The sequence below is a fragment of the Seriola aureovittata genome, chromosome 7 (genome assembly GCF_021018895.1).
Source record: "Seriola aureovittata isolate HTS-2021-v1 ecotype China chromosome 7, ASM2101889v1, whole genome shotgun sequence".
Lineage (NCBI taxonomy): Eukaryota > Metazoa > Chordata > Actinopteri > Carangiformes > Carangidae > Seriola > Seriola aureovittata.
The window spans coordinates 15262886-15280125 of record NC_079370.1 but is presented as its reverse complement, the minus strand read 5'-3'; the positions used below and the strand labels follow the sequence as shown (position 1 = coordinate 15280125).

Here is a 17240-nt window from a genome sequence, read left to right as displayed (position 1 = left end):
GATCTGCAATATCCTGCCAGAACTTTTATTAGCCACTTAAGCGTGTGGCCTTCCCCCCTCACAGCAGGCTGTTAAATGGTAGTGACCTTGGAGTGCAATGGTCCTCCAGTATCCCCGAACATGCTGCCCCCACCCCTCCCTGACCTTAACACGTCTGATCTTTCACCTTACCAACGTGGGACGGATAAATTAAGCAGTTGTCAAACTTGGCCCGATATCCGTATTATCTGTGACACATATTTGGGTTTGTTTATATACCTTAAGTGTGTGAGTGTGAGAGGGTCATCAAGCAGTATCATCAATTTACATGGTGCATGTAAACACGTGGTTCTGGATAGGTTTATGGAAAGAAAAGTAGTACAGGATTGATTAATAACATCCTCGATTAGCCGGTGCTGTAAAGGCAGGTGTTTCAGGTGTGAGAAAGCAGAGAGTAGGAAAGCATGCTGTGTGTTTATTGGTGCAAAGATGTGCTCCTCTGCAGCGGACGTACCCCTGAGGATGTAGTTCTGGTAGTTCTGGTCGGCTTCAGCTCCCACTTTGATCAAGCATGTCAGTCCTTCTGCCACCACAAACTCGTGCACCAGGTCCTTGTCATCCTGGGAAGAAAAGAAAGAAAGAAGGAAGAGGAAAACATTCAAGATCCATCAAACATCATAGACAGAGCCACAGACTATACTGTCTTAATATTAAATATATACACACGTATATTATTCATGTATATTATACACACACATACATATATAAGTATGTATGTATTCATATAGGTTTTCATGAATGTCGGTTGCATATCATAGACTAAGAATGAAAGAACATGCATTTACTTAAGAGAGTTGTACGTGATAAGGAAGTAATTCAATCCCAAAAACCTCCAGGAACTCTCGGGATGATATTTGCTGATATTAATGTCCACAACTTGAGCATACAGTAGGAAAGACTTTTCTATTGTATCACCTTGTTCATTGCTAAACAACACCCATTGCATGCTGTACTGTATTATTAAGGAGTCAAGAAAAAAGTAATAGCTAGGGAGAGAACGGGTATTCAGACTTCATGTGATCTGTGGTTTGCCAGAGGCATTAGCACACTTCTCATTTCACCCTCCACAGAATGCTCAGCTGGATAAATTATATCAATCTTTTTTTTTTTTTACATTTGGTTAAAGTCGCTGCAAGCGCAGTGAGCGATGCAAGTCTGCCTGCAGCTTGTTCAGATGGATTCCTGTCGCTTCGGCCTCCCCACTTCATCTTACATTTTGTCCTCGATGACAAAACCACCTGCATCTCTCACACCTGTCGATGACTCTGTAATTTAAGGCCAAGCAGGAGGCTTTCTGCAGGATTTAACATTTTTCTGATACACTCTACTGTTCAGATGGGATACAGAGGAAGACAGCAATAAACACTGTGAGGTGGTCAGGGCTCCTTCTCTCCCAGGAGGAAGCGTAAGTGCTTCCAGAACAGCTTTACCATAGACCTGTGATGGAGACTCCAGTCATTTGGCAAACGGTCTAAATATACAGGAGTGCACTAAAGAGACAGGAGACGGCAGTTGTGAGACTCATACATGTATACTACACTTCTGCAATGTAGATAAGTAATACTGATATCAGACCAAGTAGACACTTTATTACACAACAAGAATGATCAATATTCTCTACAACTGAAACCCTATAAAGCCACATGCAATAAGTGAGCCATTCTAATCTGTTTTGGATCTGCATCAAGGTCTGTTGCTCTCTTTTTCATCCAACTGTCACTTAACCCTCCCACTCTGTAGTCGGCTGCCCGGCAGCCGAGCCCAGCCCAAATGTGTGTGTGTGTGTGTGTGTGTGTGTGTGTGTGTGAAGTCTGACCAGACCTGAACACTCCACAGCTGCCACGAAGGCAGACTCTCAGCAGCAGCACGACTCTGCCTCAGGAAAACAATGCCGAGTGCAAGTGTTAAGTGTGCGCTGAGGCATGTGTGCACGCTACATATAGCTCTGTCATGTTAACGTGCGTTCATGCACATGCATGCATGGCTCACAAGGACTGCTGTCTTTCCGAAAAATGCATCTGAGATCATGACAAACACAAAACGCAGTGGAATTCACTGGAACTTGTGAGCTGCAGTTTTAGGAAGGATCAGCAAGAGCTAGAATAGAGAAATAATTACCTGAAAAATCTGCTTGAGGGAAAAGAGGGCTCGTCGTAGCTCCCTTCCAGTCGAGTTGTAGAGTTTTTCTGTATGGAGAGAGAAAAGGAAAGAATGGAAAAATCAGCTGACAGTCACTAATGTGGTATCTTTCTATAATATTATCATACAAAAAGTGAATGAATCAAAAACTGGACAAGAGATTCGGAATGATTCTAACTCCTCTTGAAAAAATAAATCTACGAATGTTTTAGTGTATCACTTGCTTCACACATTTTTCCATGAACTATAAACTTCTTCAAAATCACTTGTGTCTGGAAGATGCACATGTCACTGGCAGAAATGATCCCAAGTAGCTAGAGATGAAATATATCATACAAGAGGAGCAGCAAGAGCAAAAGAACAGTAGGAGCAACTCAGAGCACATCTGTGGAGAATTAGTGAACAGAGGATGTTTCCTGCTGACAAAGCCATATCTGTAGCTCACCATAATACAAAGTCATGGCAGAACCTTAAGCCAATAGCCACCACAATGGCTAAGAGACAATACAGCCATTAATCAGCTATGGAAACTCCAGAGGGGACTAAAGAAAGGAATCAGGCGGATGACAGATGCTCGTGATGGAGGCGTACATTTCCTGCAACTACATTGACAATCCTTCACTTCAGCCTGAGTGCAGCTTGCAGAGTCTGCCAGGGAGTGGCAGCGTTGAGCACAGTCCTAGTATAGCTCACTCATCATCACTGCTCTGTGAACTCTCTCTGACTCAGCAAAACCTGCCCATTACTGCTGCAGATACAGCAACATACATTACACTCCAGTCCAATGCAGCAGTACAGTCCAGCACTCTCGCTCTCTGCCTGTGTTATCTTTTTATGCACCCCTTGCTTTTTTTTTTATTCTAATACAAAATGGTATTTTCCTTTTATTTCATAGATACTTTCTTGCTTGAAGGCATGGTGATATGTCTTGATCTGACAGGAGATTGGCATGTACACAATGAGGTAGTCTGTTTCACTTAATCTCTCTTTCTCCCTCTCTCTCACACTCACACACACACACACACACTACAACACTACATAAAGACATGACTAGCACTGCAGAGTGGCTCGACTCTTGTCTGTTTCACCACTGCAGCTGTTGCAGTCTTGGCTATATGTGCAGGAACTTGACTTATTACTGTTTGTGAGTTACAACTTGTACACCCAAACATCCAGTTGAGAGAAACAAATAGTCAGGCACCACATATCTACATGTTGCCTTGAATACACCCTTCACACACACACACACACACACACACACACACACACACACACACACACACACACACACACACACACACACACACACACAAATCAGTCGTGCCCATGAAATCTTTGTCTTTACAAACAGCTGCCACTAATTCTTTTCAAAAGTGTGAGAAACACACACTGATGAGTGCATACGCTTGGGATTCAGAGCAACAAGCCTCTATTCATTGTTGCTGTTGGCCTCCTCTTCCTCCTCCTCAGCCCTAGAGTAAATCCCCTCAGCTGATAGACTGAGAGACAGACGGAGAGAGGAAGAAACAGGGTGTGTGTTGCCAGGTCTGTGGGCACACACGAGGTTCTTCTAGACACAGGACCAGGGTGCGTTTTCCGGTGACAGAACACACAACAGTGAGACAACTATTATCCAGCTTCGTACAATCCAACCCTTTTGTGAAAAGGACAAAGCTATTTAATGATAATCAAATATATCGCAATGGCCCTTCAGTCTGAATCATTATATTAATGATAATATGAGTATAATATGTCCAATATACATAATATATGTATAATAATGAGTCAAGAGTTTGTTGGGAAAAGTCAATCACAGCAGTGTAACTCTACACACTTCGTATTATTGGTGTAATCCACTCTAGTACAGACAGACAAGACACTGGAGATGCATCTGTATTGCAGACAGTCTGGGACTCAGCCATATGTGGTTAAAATGCTGAAATCAAACACCTCACAATCCAGCTCCAGCAGAGTTCCTTATCTTTAGAGGATGTCTTGTCTCTAATTTATGACTCTGGCGGTATTTGGTAAGAGTGAGGCAGAGTTTTCAATGTTTTGTGCGTTCAGTGCCATACATGGCTCAGACACCTGATGAGTAGATGAGTATTGGTCTTTTATGGAAGGGTCCCGGCGAGTCACTGGCAACCACATCCACAAAGAATAAATCTCTACAAGTCCAGAGGTATTAGGAAGCGAAGCTGTGCGATGTTGGTGATTTATGTCTTTATAAATAACAGGAAGGAGATGTGACTGGGCCTTGTTGGTTCGGGCCCCCTACTGTGGAACTCCCAGCCTGAGCAAATCAAGGTTGCTAAAGTCAGCATCATCTTTTAAATCTCTCCCCAAAACGGACACATTTTTCCTTTCTTTTCCAAACTCCTTTTTGAACTTCTGAATCTATTTTTATCGTAATCATTGTGCGTGGCAAAGCACCTTCTTACCTTAGCTGGAAAAAACAACAACAACAACTAAAAACACCATAGACTTTTACACTTTGTGATTGTTCTATCATTTTGTATGTATCTGTGAGGGCTGAGGGCTCAGGTACAGGGGAAACAAAGTTTTTTCAGCACTGCACCCTCCTCTGCAGGTCAAGGTAGGGCCATATCCATTGCTCTGTAGTTCAGGATGATGACTCAGAGCGTAGATTAGGGATCTCTAAACAGACAAGCTCTCTGATCACTCGAGCGGAAACGCAGATGGGGGATACCCTGGGTTACTCATCACACCTTCACCATACAAAGCAAACTTGATTTGTGGTGCTACTTCAGCCCAGGCCTAGAATCAATGTGCGCTTTTTCTTCTCAAAGTCTTAACTGCCCTTCCTCACGGACTCTGGATGTTAATCAGTCAACAGATAAATTACACCCAGCGCCGCTTAACAACCTCTGATGGTTCTGCCCAGCTCACAGCACAGCACTGCGACAGTGATGCATCAGCACTTGGGCTGCCATTGGGTTTGAATTAATCTCAGGAGCATGTTTTAATTTGGGTTTGTGTGCATGTGTGTGTCAATCAGTAACAGCATGGCAGGGAAATTCTTTTGAGCAGAGTTCCACTGACATTGGTACAAAGAGGCTTGTGCTCCTCTACTTAGCCTTGTAGTTTGGACTGCAATAAAACAACTGTCAGAAAGTTATTCTTTCCCAACACTAAATGAAGCCCATCTGCAGGAACAGACAGTTCCTTCCATGTCCCTGTCCCTGGTCCACACACCGATGCACCTCCCAGAGGCCCATCTCTAATGAGAAATAGCTCAGTGGAGATTAGTTCCATACCATTTGGCACAGATATGCGCCCAAAAGTATGGAGCTTCTGCATTTCCCTCTTTAGGAAAAGAACCCAGGCACTCCTTTATTGAGGAGATGGTTGTGAACCCCAACTCTCAAAGTCGTGTTCACCTAAAACTCTAAAAACCACCTGATACTTCAAACTCAATAGTTTGCTACATTTGTCATGGATTTGATATTGAGCCCAGGCAAACCTACGACTAGAAGAACAAAATAAGTTATGACGGATAACACATAGTTTGAGCACTGCGAAACATTCTGGGCATTTGAGATTCACCTCTCTGTTCTCACTGGACCATAATACAGCTTTAATAACAAAACAAACCAATTGCAGCAGCCAAGTTACTTTCCACAGGCTGAATTTCAGATTAATTCAATATACCTTTTTAATATCAATAGAGCCATGCAATGGTGTTGCCAATACCACAAAACAAGACCTTAAAATTAAAAGAATGCATGAGTGCATCTAAGGACGAGCAGCCTGTTTTTTTTTTCCCCCATCATCTTCACATTCACCTTAGGCTTTTACTGACAAGTACCAGACAGTGGAATGACTCAACAGAGTGAAAGTGTCTCTTTGATGCCTCACATTGATGCACTGTAGAGAGCAGCTGTTTTCTCCCCTTAAATTGCAATACACAGTCATGGTCTCTCAGCTGGAACAGCCACAGGGATGTAAAGGTCTCATAATTATAACAATCATAAAAAGTAGTAGTGGAATTTCTTTAATCATCAGGAATGTGCTCTAATACCCGGAATAAAAGAGAGTGAAGAAAAACCTGCTGTGGGGCCTGAAACATTCAGACATGACAGGGCTTCATGGATGGTTGGGCTACTGCTGAGAAGACAACTTTTAAAAGCAAGTCTGTGTTGTGCTGCTTCAGACACCTTCTGATTCTCCATGTCAGTGCCAGCACATTCCAGTAATGCTGTCTTGTACGAGTCATGGGTCACTTTTTATTTATCTCCACATGCCAATCTCAACCTGAGCCCAGTCCCCACTGCTCACTGCCGGACAGCTGACGAACAATCAAAATTTGTTTGCCAATTAAGCTGTTAAAACCTTGCTCATTTTCCATCTACAAACACGCCCGAAATGCTCAGTCGCTCATCTGTTCGCATACCTTTATTTCCAGAAAGTGCCATAAAATGAAAGGGATGACTACTGCCGCTCATGCTTTACGCAGCAGGCGGAGCACATAAACCACATCCAAAGCACAGCCAGGAAACCCACAAAGACCCCACTGGGCAGGACAACCCCCGCACACACTGCTGTAAATTAAACTGTGTTTGCTTTCAGGAATGGAGCTGTCAGACAAGAAGCTAAGTAGGAGGAGCCCCTAGCATCGCATTGGTGATTGTACATAAGACTTTTTCACAATTCACAATCAAGTCAACAGCCTTAACGTGGGACGCAGAGATGCCAAGGTTGAGAAGAAAAACAGTACGTACGAGACTATGGAACATTTGCTACGAGGCTGGGAGCGAACGGCAAGAAATGATTCAGAAAAAAAGATGAACAACACATGTGACTTAAAAGGCTTACATCTGACTCTGCTCTGCCGCATCTTTTCTCATCACTATCTGTCACACCCACAACAACAGCAAACTGATTTTAAACTAAAGTAGGTCATCAGTACTCAAAGTCATCAGTCTGTCGTCAACCACTTCGCCAATCTTACATGTGACTGTGTTAAACTGTGTTACTGTTGCAACCAGCAAACTAACATGAGCAAAATATAGAAACACAGAGTCTGTCCTTTAAAGACACTGTCAAAGGGAAGATAAATACTAATATGTGTTACAATATCCAATCATATGATCTGCCTAGAGTATAAGCTTTATTTTGGCAAAGATACCACCGATAGCCCCCTTTCCTCTGACCTTCTCACTCCCACAAGCATGGTTGAAGCGCAGCACGGAGTAGAACAGGGAGTGACGACTATTTCCAACCTGGAGAAAACGTATGAAACCAAAAGGAGCTGCAGGATTGACATAAGCAGCAGTGTCCTAGCAGTATTTGCAAGCAGGGCATTGTCAGCTTAAATAGACTGCCTGACACAGCCAAGGGTAACAGTACTGCATGGATGTTGCAGTAAGTAGGATTTGTCACACGTGGTAGTGCAACTTCAGTTGTCTGCCTGTACGCCCGGAGCTGCTTTGATCAGTGACTTGATTGTCAAGATTGAATAGCATCAGAAATTCTGGTAAAGACAACCAACTAATAAGCTACAATCTACATTAATCAAATGGCAGGAGATGGACGGCGTTTAGGCGCAGCCTTGCAGAAATAAAGGTCAGTTCTGGTCTGGTCAAAGCTGGACTCTGAGCCAGTGCCCTGCCCATGTCTGCATTTAGCCCTGTCCCAGAGAGGCCGGAGCCTGCTCCACTGGTCAGTGAAGGCCACAGACTCTGTGAGAGGTGACGGTGGTCAGACTGAGGTCAGGCAAACTGTAAGCCATCTGGGAGAGCAGAGTCTCATGTGTGTCAGCATTGCCACATCACTGCCTGCCATGTGTAAGGATAAAGGGACCCATCTTTTCATTTTCGTCCCCTGGTATTTTCATGAGAAACGCTTAAGTTTACAGTATGCGTAATGGCCTTCTGCAGTCACGAAACAGCAGCACAACAACATCAGCAGTGCTTCTTTCTCATTTTCCCCCCCCTTTCTCCCTTCTCGCTCTGTAAGGGAAACCTCCTGTTCCAACATTTATGAAGAGAAAACACAAGTAATTAAGGTGGAAGACCTCCCAACATGTGCATCGGCTTGTAACATGCTACTTTGTGGACTGGGCTTTCTTCTGCTCTTTTTATCCCCTTCTCCCTGAACGAAAACATGAGGTGAATGATGGGTCAATAAAAGCAGATTATAGCACTCAGGTGGAAATCATTAAGTCGGAATGCAGGTAAGAATGAGATCACTTTCAACGTGTTTGGGTTTTGGGTGCAACCGAACAGTGTATCAAGACAATTACATGGAAAATGTGAGTGGGTGTACATGCAAGAATTTGCACACACTCACACACAGGCAGTTTACAAAGTGCACAGAGGAATAAAGACATTAATTAATTTGTTCCTGTTGCCTGGAGTTTATTCAAATGCTTTGGAAGTTGTGATGGAAGACATATGGAGATGATGGTTTAGATTAGAGAAAACTGAGTCGGGCCCACACAGACTGAAGAAGCCTCTGTCGTTGGGAGCAAGCCACACAGGAAGGCCTGCATGGACCCACAGGGCGCGAAAGTCTCTAAGCAGACACACAGCTAAGACATGGGACAGGAACAAAATCACTAAAGTAGATAATAATAATAATAATCTGTGCTTAATCTAGCAATGAGAAAAGAGTTAACATGCAGTGCAGGACTGTTCAAACTTGAAGTCATGTGTGCTGCCTTTGAGCTTTCACAAAAGATCTTGCAAGGTTAACACTGAAAAATGTCTGGACAATGTATTTTCATGTCCTATGTTGACGACGGTGTTGGGAACATGCAAAATAAACCACGCTAATTCATTCTGATTTGATTTCCTTCACGGATGTTGTACATGGACTTCCTCTACACATCGTGTCTCGCGGGAGCAGTGAGGAGATCAGGTTTCTGGCTCGCGACACTCTATCCTGGCAGAGACATTTGATACCAAGGCATACCGAGTTCCAATAAACACAAAACCCGGCGCACGGAGCTCAACGGCACTCTTTGTTCCTCGATGGAAACCGGTTGGACTATTGTGTTTATTGATGTGTTTACGCTACACATTGAGTAAAAGTTTATGTTTTTGTCAGTCACAATAATTCTCCTGGAAGACGGCAGTGGCATTTGTCGTAAGTAATTTTGGAGCACAGTCTTACTGTTTAGCCTCATACACCCCTTTTATTACTCCTGAGAGACTGAACGTGTTCCGCAGGGCACTTAAAGGGCAGGCTAATCATCCCCTGGTAAGTTTCTTCAATAAACTGTACGTTAACCAGCCATCAAGATACTATCTAATGCTGTCAAAGAGAAACAGTAGAGGAAAGTGAGGGTGGAATCTGCAGAATTCCACATGAGGAGAGAGTCATGACAGCAAGGCCGATGTGAGGACAGACAAATCTTTCATTAGTGCCTGCCTGTCTAATGAGTCATTCCTTAGCTACCAGGTGGGGGTGACCCTCACTATACCACCCCACTCCCCTCCCCACCAGTATATGACCCCCCTTTTTTTCTTCCCTCTGCTTCTTTGTAGCAAACCAATCCCCCCTTTCACCTCCTCAGCAGGGTTTCCCCGCACTCGCCACCACTGACACAGATACGTAGTGGAGCGGAGAGCAGAGTAAAGCCATGTAAGCATTCAGCAGACCAGACAAAGGCCTGACACAGATATAAACAAGGGGATCAACAATTGAAGTGGGTCTGGTTGGGGTGGCGACAAAAACGGCTATAAGGCATTCGAGTCGCCGTGCACTATGATAGGGTTATAAAATTACACAAACTGCTGACATGAGGTGAAAGCTGGTTATTAGTGTTATTTCTGTGACTCTGTGGGTCAATGCTCATCTAATAATCTCTGTGTATAAAACTTTGACTCGGAGTTGGATGGAGGTTGGGTCAAGGCTGTTCCCCATGTGTTGCTTGGCAGCTGCCGCAGCCCAACAGCTTTTCTTACCGCAGTAAAAGCCAGCCATGTGCATATAGATGCAGGACCAGATGCTTAAAGAGTACGATTTAAAATCTGGGTCCCTATATTCCCCAACTATCACGTATGTGCACATATGCTGTAGTTCTATTTTTTTTTAATTAATCTTTCTATCCATAAAAGACAGGTTCACAAAGCCAAGTGCTTCTCTCAATTTAGACTTTTATGATCCTTAAAATCAAAAATGTTTCATTTCATGTACAGCAATTAAATGAGAATTTTTAATGGTTCTTTTCTTCCTAAAGTCGCCTTGGAAAATATTCTCAACAATGACCTCAATGACTCTCCCCTAACCTACTTCACTCCCCTCTCTCACTCCTCTTGGCTGTCTCTCTGCCTCTGACTTTCTCTGCTCCCTCCTATTCTCAACAACCTGACACGTGGGGAAATGCACCACTGCAAACTCTGTCCAATAAACACAGTTGTGCTGAGACCACATCTATTTCAGACTCAGCTCTTGGAATAGGAAGCAGACCAATGTGGACCCACACACAGCTGTGACAGTACACCGTCTCATTTCCATACTAGCCACTCTGTGACTGTACTTAATGGAAAAGAGATGGAGAAAAAAAAACAAAACTTCTTCCATCTCACACAGTCTTTCTGGCAAAACACCTTGTTGGTGCAGAAGTGGGACCAATTGCGGTCTTTTATTTTTTTGGTTTGTTTTCTGACAGTTCTTCCAGTGCAAAATGTGTTTCCTTTTGTCTTCCCAGTGAAGAAGAGCGGCACCTTTGATACCTGTCTGTCAGTGGCTTGGGTAAGGACACAATTGAGTGAACCTGACATCAAGTCTAATAAGAGCAGCCCCCTGTCATCAGTGTTGCTCTCAACCCATAATGACCCTGGGTAATTACTTCCATCAGTCAGACTGGCACTTAAAAACACATTTGACAGGGAAGAGAGAAGAATCTGATCTTTACATTGAACAAATCCTCACTGTCCAGTCAAAACTGTGTATTTACAAATTTGGGGATTTGAAATTTTTCAAAAAAACTGAATGATTGACACAGCTCTTTTACCTCTTTAGCCCAACTCAATGGACACTGTCACAAAGCTGAGAGTTTTCCTTTTTTTTTTGTCAATGAAAAATTGACCTTTTGGAGATACACCCTTTTTGACATGGCAGCAATTAAAAAGGAGCGTATGAACGCCTGACAGGAGAGAAAATGTGTTGCACTAGGCATATGACCCAAATCTCACAAAGGGAACAAGCAGTATTGGCTGTATTTGAAAGCATATGGAAGCTTATTTGACTGGCTACTGAACAAAATAAAACCTGGACTGAAAACAGCACCTGTAAGGGCTCCAAAGTTCTCCAGAATTAAAGTATGTCTGAGGAAAACACAGACTCTAAATGAAGCAGACAGAAGTGGACAGAAACAACAGAAAGACCAAGCTCTAGTTCTCTCATATAATGCGTAATATCTCCAAACACTACTCATTTCTTGGCTGTGAGAGGTAAATGCCATTATCTTTGATCCAGATCCACAATCAGACTGGCACAGACGTTACCTACAGTACAATCATCAAACAAGCTAGCGCATGAGTTTGTTTTTACAGTGTGTGTAATCTTTCCCTTTTGCATCTGGCCTTCAAAGTCTTCACAGTGAAATGATTTCTAATGAATCCAGGGGAGGACGTGCAATGAGGAAGGAATTTTATCAAAATGCTGTCCAGCTTTAGTAGGTGTGGGTGGACATAAAATGGGACACAAATGCTACTCAGCGGTGATGTGTGATCATAAACATCAGTTACCACAACTTGTCCTGGCCTCACATGACTGGCCTGTCATGTCAGATTGTTGCACCTTCGCAATGGCTTTGCTATGCCAAGGTGGCCGTGAGGTGTGATCTGGCTGTTGACAGGCAGCAGAGCTTGGCGAAGGGTCAAGTCAGCACTTATATTGACATCCGAAGAGGCAAGGTACAATGGTAACTGTAATTTTAGAGGCGTGATATGTGCTTAGGGTGCCGACTTAGGTTTGAAACTGTCACTATTAAATATGAGATGTAATTAGAGTCAAATGCACTAAAACAGGGCGTTTCTTATGGACGAGAGGAGACACTTTCACCCTGAATTGTTAATTATCTCTGTTGTTGAGGAGGTGTTTTGTTTGGATAGACACTTCTTTATTCTGAGGTGTCATTGAAATGAATATAATCCATGCTTGGCACAGACAGTCAAAGGACTCAAAGACCTGTTTTGTCCTCTGGGGCCAACATGTTTGCCCAACTGGAACAAATTCACAATCAACATGACTGACTGCTTTCTCTTCGAAATCCCACTTAACAATGCCAAATGACTGATGTGTTCACTGTTTTATTCCTCATGAAGTTTCACACCCATGTTAACCCATGATGGATTAAATATTTGCTTATCAAGCCAAATAAGTAAGGTCAATGATAGGCTATTGGCAAAATAAATGTTATTTTTTCTTTTCTTGTTTGTCTTTTTTTTTCTAGATTAAACCTCTCTTTGCTGACTGTCTTTTACAAACTGGTGTTCAAGCACTGTTGCTCAATATGTACTCCTGGCATTAAATAAAAATGTGAATTGTTTTACAGTTTGCTGCAGTTATTTGACTCTACAATATAAAGCACTTACACCATCAGGTCCGAATCCCAGAACATGTGGCTGCTTTTTCTTTGTTCTACAGTGCTAAAAAAAAAAGTAGTGCGATATCTCAAATATTCAAGCATGCCATCCTCCCTGTCACCTTGTTGGGGAGGGTCAACGATCATTATTCTCCAGTGTCACAGGGCCTCATAGCACCTCATGACATATTTGGACTGGTCTGAATAAATACGGTGATACAGTACCTTGGATGACTGTACCACAGAGGGCCAGTCTCGGAGAGGAAAGGTAACTGCAGCTCAAATCCATCAAACTCTCTCTCTCTCACACACACACACACACACACACACACACACACACACACACACACACACACACACACACACACACACACACACACACACACACACACCACACACACACACACACACACACACACACACACACACACACACACACACACACACACACACACACACACACACACACACACACACACAGCAGACATTAATCCATATTATGATGAAAGGAGATACAGGGCGACTCCACAAATGTGAGATAAAATGCAATAATACCCCTTTGATAGATATGAGTGCCCTCTCTTGTTACCCAGGGAAAATCAACAAGAGATGGTCCAGTATTTTGCAGTAGGCTCCTTGTCTACATTTTTCAGCAACACACTGGGCCTCTCGCTCATCGTTCATCTGTCACATAAGAGGGTATCCTACCGCATTTTCCAAAAAGTTCTGTTCAACTGGAGTGGAGGAAACTTAAGGCCTTTCTACAGTGCATGGCCCTTAATGAGCTAATCTAACCATGACCTGCACTGCTGGGTTCGGTTTGTAGTAATGTTGATGAAAAACAGTTTAGAGTAATTGTCTCTAAAAGCAAGAGTTTCCTAAATTCACTTAGTCACAGAATATTTAGGACACATTTTCTGCAGTTAGCAAATCTCATTTCTCCTGTTTATAAAGGGAAAAGCTGAAGTGAAAAAGAACAGAGAAACCATCTGCTATGGCAGATCATAGCTACATTTAAAACAAGAGACTGAGTTCTTGTGTTTTATTTAATAGTTTCTCAGTTTGACAACCTAACCGATGACTTCCGAGAATGACTATTTTGAAAAATATGCATGCTTGGAAAATTCAACAAGGCCCATATCTTCAATGCAAAACAAAAGGGGAAAATGACTGCCTGAATGAAAATGGAGATGGGAGAAGGTGTGCTTTACCAGCAACTGCTGCCCACTTTGAAGAGAGACATACCTGGCTTTCAGCAAACATGCCCTAGGAATATAAATCACACTAAGAGATTTTTGAAAACCACCATTAGCAGCCAGTCATGCATCCCTGTAGCATGACAGTGTCAAGGTGGAGAGGGATTGGTTGGCACACCCAAAGCAAACTCAATTTCTGATAGGATAAAACGGCGTTCTGGCTTGCAGCACTACAGAGGATCAGCCGTCTTTTGGCAAGAAAGAATGTAAAGTGTTCTCTTACCTTATTTAGCCAAAGCCAGCCATCATATCACAGAGCATGCAATGGAAAAAAAAAAGGAGCGATACAGGAGGAGAGATAAGATTATTATCCAAAGCTATTATGATCCACAGCTATAAAAACCAATGTCAACAAAACATACCTTGAAGTAGTGAAAAGATATTTGTGGTATGAGGATGACAAGAGGTGTGCAGAGCCCAGTGACACTCACATTATTTATGGAGGAACCACATGTAAAGTGTTATGAGAGTCTACCTAACATTTATATTGTAGGAAAGGGATGCGGTGGATATATGGCACATCTTGTTACTGCATTAAGTGTTCATTTGAAGATTAACTCCAGATTAATTTAATCTGCTACTAAGTGTATGATTGTGACAATGCCAAACATGACAAGACATAAAACAAGTGGTTTAGCTGGAGCCACTCTTAATTTCCCATCTAATGATGCACTAGATTTCAACACTAATGGCTAAAACAACCTTGCTCACACTACCGACACCTTTTATTATGTTATTGTTGTCTGGCATCAAGTCGTTATGATCTTTCAAAAACTGGACCTTTACTTGTTTAACCGTGTGTGTGTGTGTGTGTGTGTGTGTGTATATATATATGTGTGTGTGTGTGTGTGTGTGTTTTCATGTGAAAAGTGGGTGTTTGTGTGTCTCCCAGAATGACAAAGATAAGAGATTCCTAGCAGTCTTTAAGAGGAAAAGTACTGACATATGGGACTTGAAACTGAACATGTTACAGTGAATAAAATAAAAGAGAACTCGATGAAAACCTCAGCAGAGATGCTGAAATGTCTGAAATGTATTCTTCCCTCTAAAGTCAGCAACTTTGTGATACCTTGGTTATAGTTCATGACTCATCTGTGCAGAGTCTGTGTCTTTACCAAGCTAACCCCTAGAGGTCTCTGTCTGGTATTTTTTCCCCCCCAAGCTTTACTGTGCATGAGTTAACAGGTTTAACTATTCAGACAAGACGGGAGGCCGGTGTAATAAAGCCGGAGAAGAAAAGGGAGAAGGACCTTGCTCTCTGCACAGCAGGGGGTATGCTTTCTGCATGGCTGCATCTACATCTATGAAGACATACATTTGAAAAATAAAGCCAATGCAATGACACTGTGGTTCTGGTATTTCAAATTCCCCCCACCCCCCGAACAGTAGAGCCCAAAATACTGAATGTCTTAAGGCTGGCTTATCACAGATTCAGCGTTCTGCATGTGTGTGTTGACAGATATGCAAATTACAAAAAGTTGCAATACATAAATATTTCATAGGCTGCATTTTGAATGTGTGTTCAACCATTAGTTTTATCATCCAAATTAAATATAATGTCTAATATAAGTCCTGCAATTGGTGGATTATTCCTAGTGAATTTTACTTTTTGGAAATGTATTGTTATGTATATATTCTTAGATAATACAGTTTACTATTGCAACTCTTGAAGAACCAAAGTCAAGGGAAGGATGTTGCTGACAATTAGGTATAAGTTACTGTTTGAGATAATAAGTATTCTATTTTTTATTTTCCCAAACCAGCTGCATTGTTGTATATATAGAGATGATTATTCCCAGAACAAATTCACTGAACAACAGTTGTTTAACAAAAAAATAACCTGGCTCAAAGAACAGACAAAAAGCTGCTTGGTTTAGGCTTTCCTACACGGTGCATGACCACACATACCTTTTCAATACAGTTTGCATGAGGCTGTGAGTGGACTGCAGGGTGTAGTCCTGATGCCTTTCAAAACAGACAAATTCATAGCTGGGAAAAAGGTTGTTTTCTTTTTGTACAGAGAATATGATGGATTGTAGATCTTAGAATTCACTTCATTTGTCTTTCATCTTGATTGACCCATAAAACGAGCCAAATTTAAGAGCCAATTCTTGAAAATAACATTTATGACATCCCCATCAAAAAATCCTACATTTTTTATTATTATTTTTTATTTTTGGGGGGTGGGGGTGGGGGGTGTCTGCGTGAGACAAGGTTTCAACAGGCAACAGCCCTGCACGATCACACCGTAACAAGTTCAGACACCTTAGCCTAACACTCTTGTGCCAGACTTGGGCCGTTTGATGTTTTCACATTAAGCAACTCCATTCCTCTGGTGCGCAACCCCCCCCACCCTCCTTCTACTTCCACCCTGTCTTGACCCTGTGCCAGTTTCACCAAAAACCTTTTTCAAGCACACCTGGTAGTGGTTAGGCTCAATCACAGCACAAAGCTCTGGAGCGCTGCTGCAGAAGACAGGAGGAACTTGACAGAAAAGGTGCTCTCATTAACACATCTACGCTGTACACTGCATTTCATAGTGGAGTTACATGTATGTAACTTGGTGCCCTTGACAACCCATGCTTTCTTTAATATGTTATGTGTTATCCAGCTACAATTTTTATGCGTAGTGAAGTTGGACCACAGATAAGTGCAATAAAGTTTTGAAAGCTTAAATGTCTCTAAGTCTGAGTGCGTCGTGTGCAAACGGAACGCACATCTATTATTTTTTATTTTTACAGGAATAGCTGTTCTGAAAATAGATTTGACCCACATTCAGAAAGTGCTATTTTGTGAGGATGATGAACAGGAGTTACTGCAGAGCATGATTCTTGTAAAATTTTGCCACACCTGCTAAGGGGTGTTGGAGAGTTAAAGCACTTTACCATAGGTGGAGGTATTGTGTGTGTGTGTGTGTGTGTGTGTGTGTGTGTGTGTGTGTGTGTGTGTGTGTGTGTGTAGTATTACATTTTCACATTCACCAGCTGCTGTATCTAACGCTTAATGAATGGTGTAATTTCACTGATTTACATGAATGATGATTTCACAGTTCATGAGATTTAGAGAGAGTTGTATGTAAGACTAATATCAGCAGCAATGTTATGATCCCAGTGTTTAATCTGTACAAAAGTATATAAGTGTCTGACTGGACGGTGCTTGGCTCTGATCTGGTTCAGATAAATGTGGAACTTTGGAAATGTTGGACCAAGCCAGCTGGATTCCATAAAGGCCTCAAAGCGGCATTTGCG

The 17240-nt window shown here is 42.3% G+C and overlaps 1 protein-coding gene across 3 annotated transcripts in view; it reads right to left on the bottom strand.

Moving 5' to 3' along the window:
- Nucleotides 1-17240, bottom strand: part of fhod3b (formin homology 2 domain containing 3b) — an 86687-nt gene that overhangs the window by 33802 nt on the left and 35645 nt on the right. For all 3 annotated transcript variants that reach the window (XM_056381441.1, XM_056381442.1, XM_056381443.1), the window contains exons 4-5: nucleotides 2158-2225; nucleotides 494-599 (exon numbers count right to left, since the gene is read on the bottom strand). In XM_056381441.1, coding sequence (XP_056237416.1) covers nucleotides 494-599; nucleotides 2158-2225 — 174 coding nt within the window. The remainder of the gene's footprint in view (nucleotides 1-493; nucleotides 600-2157; nucleotides 2226-17240) is intronic.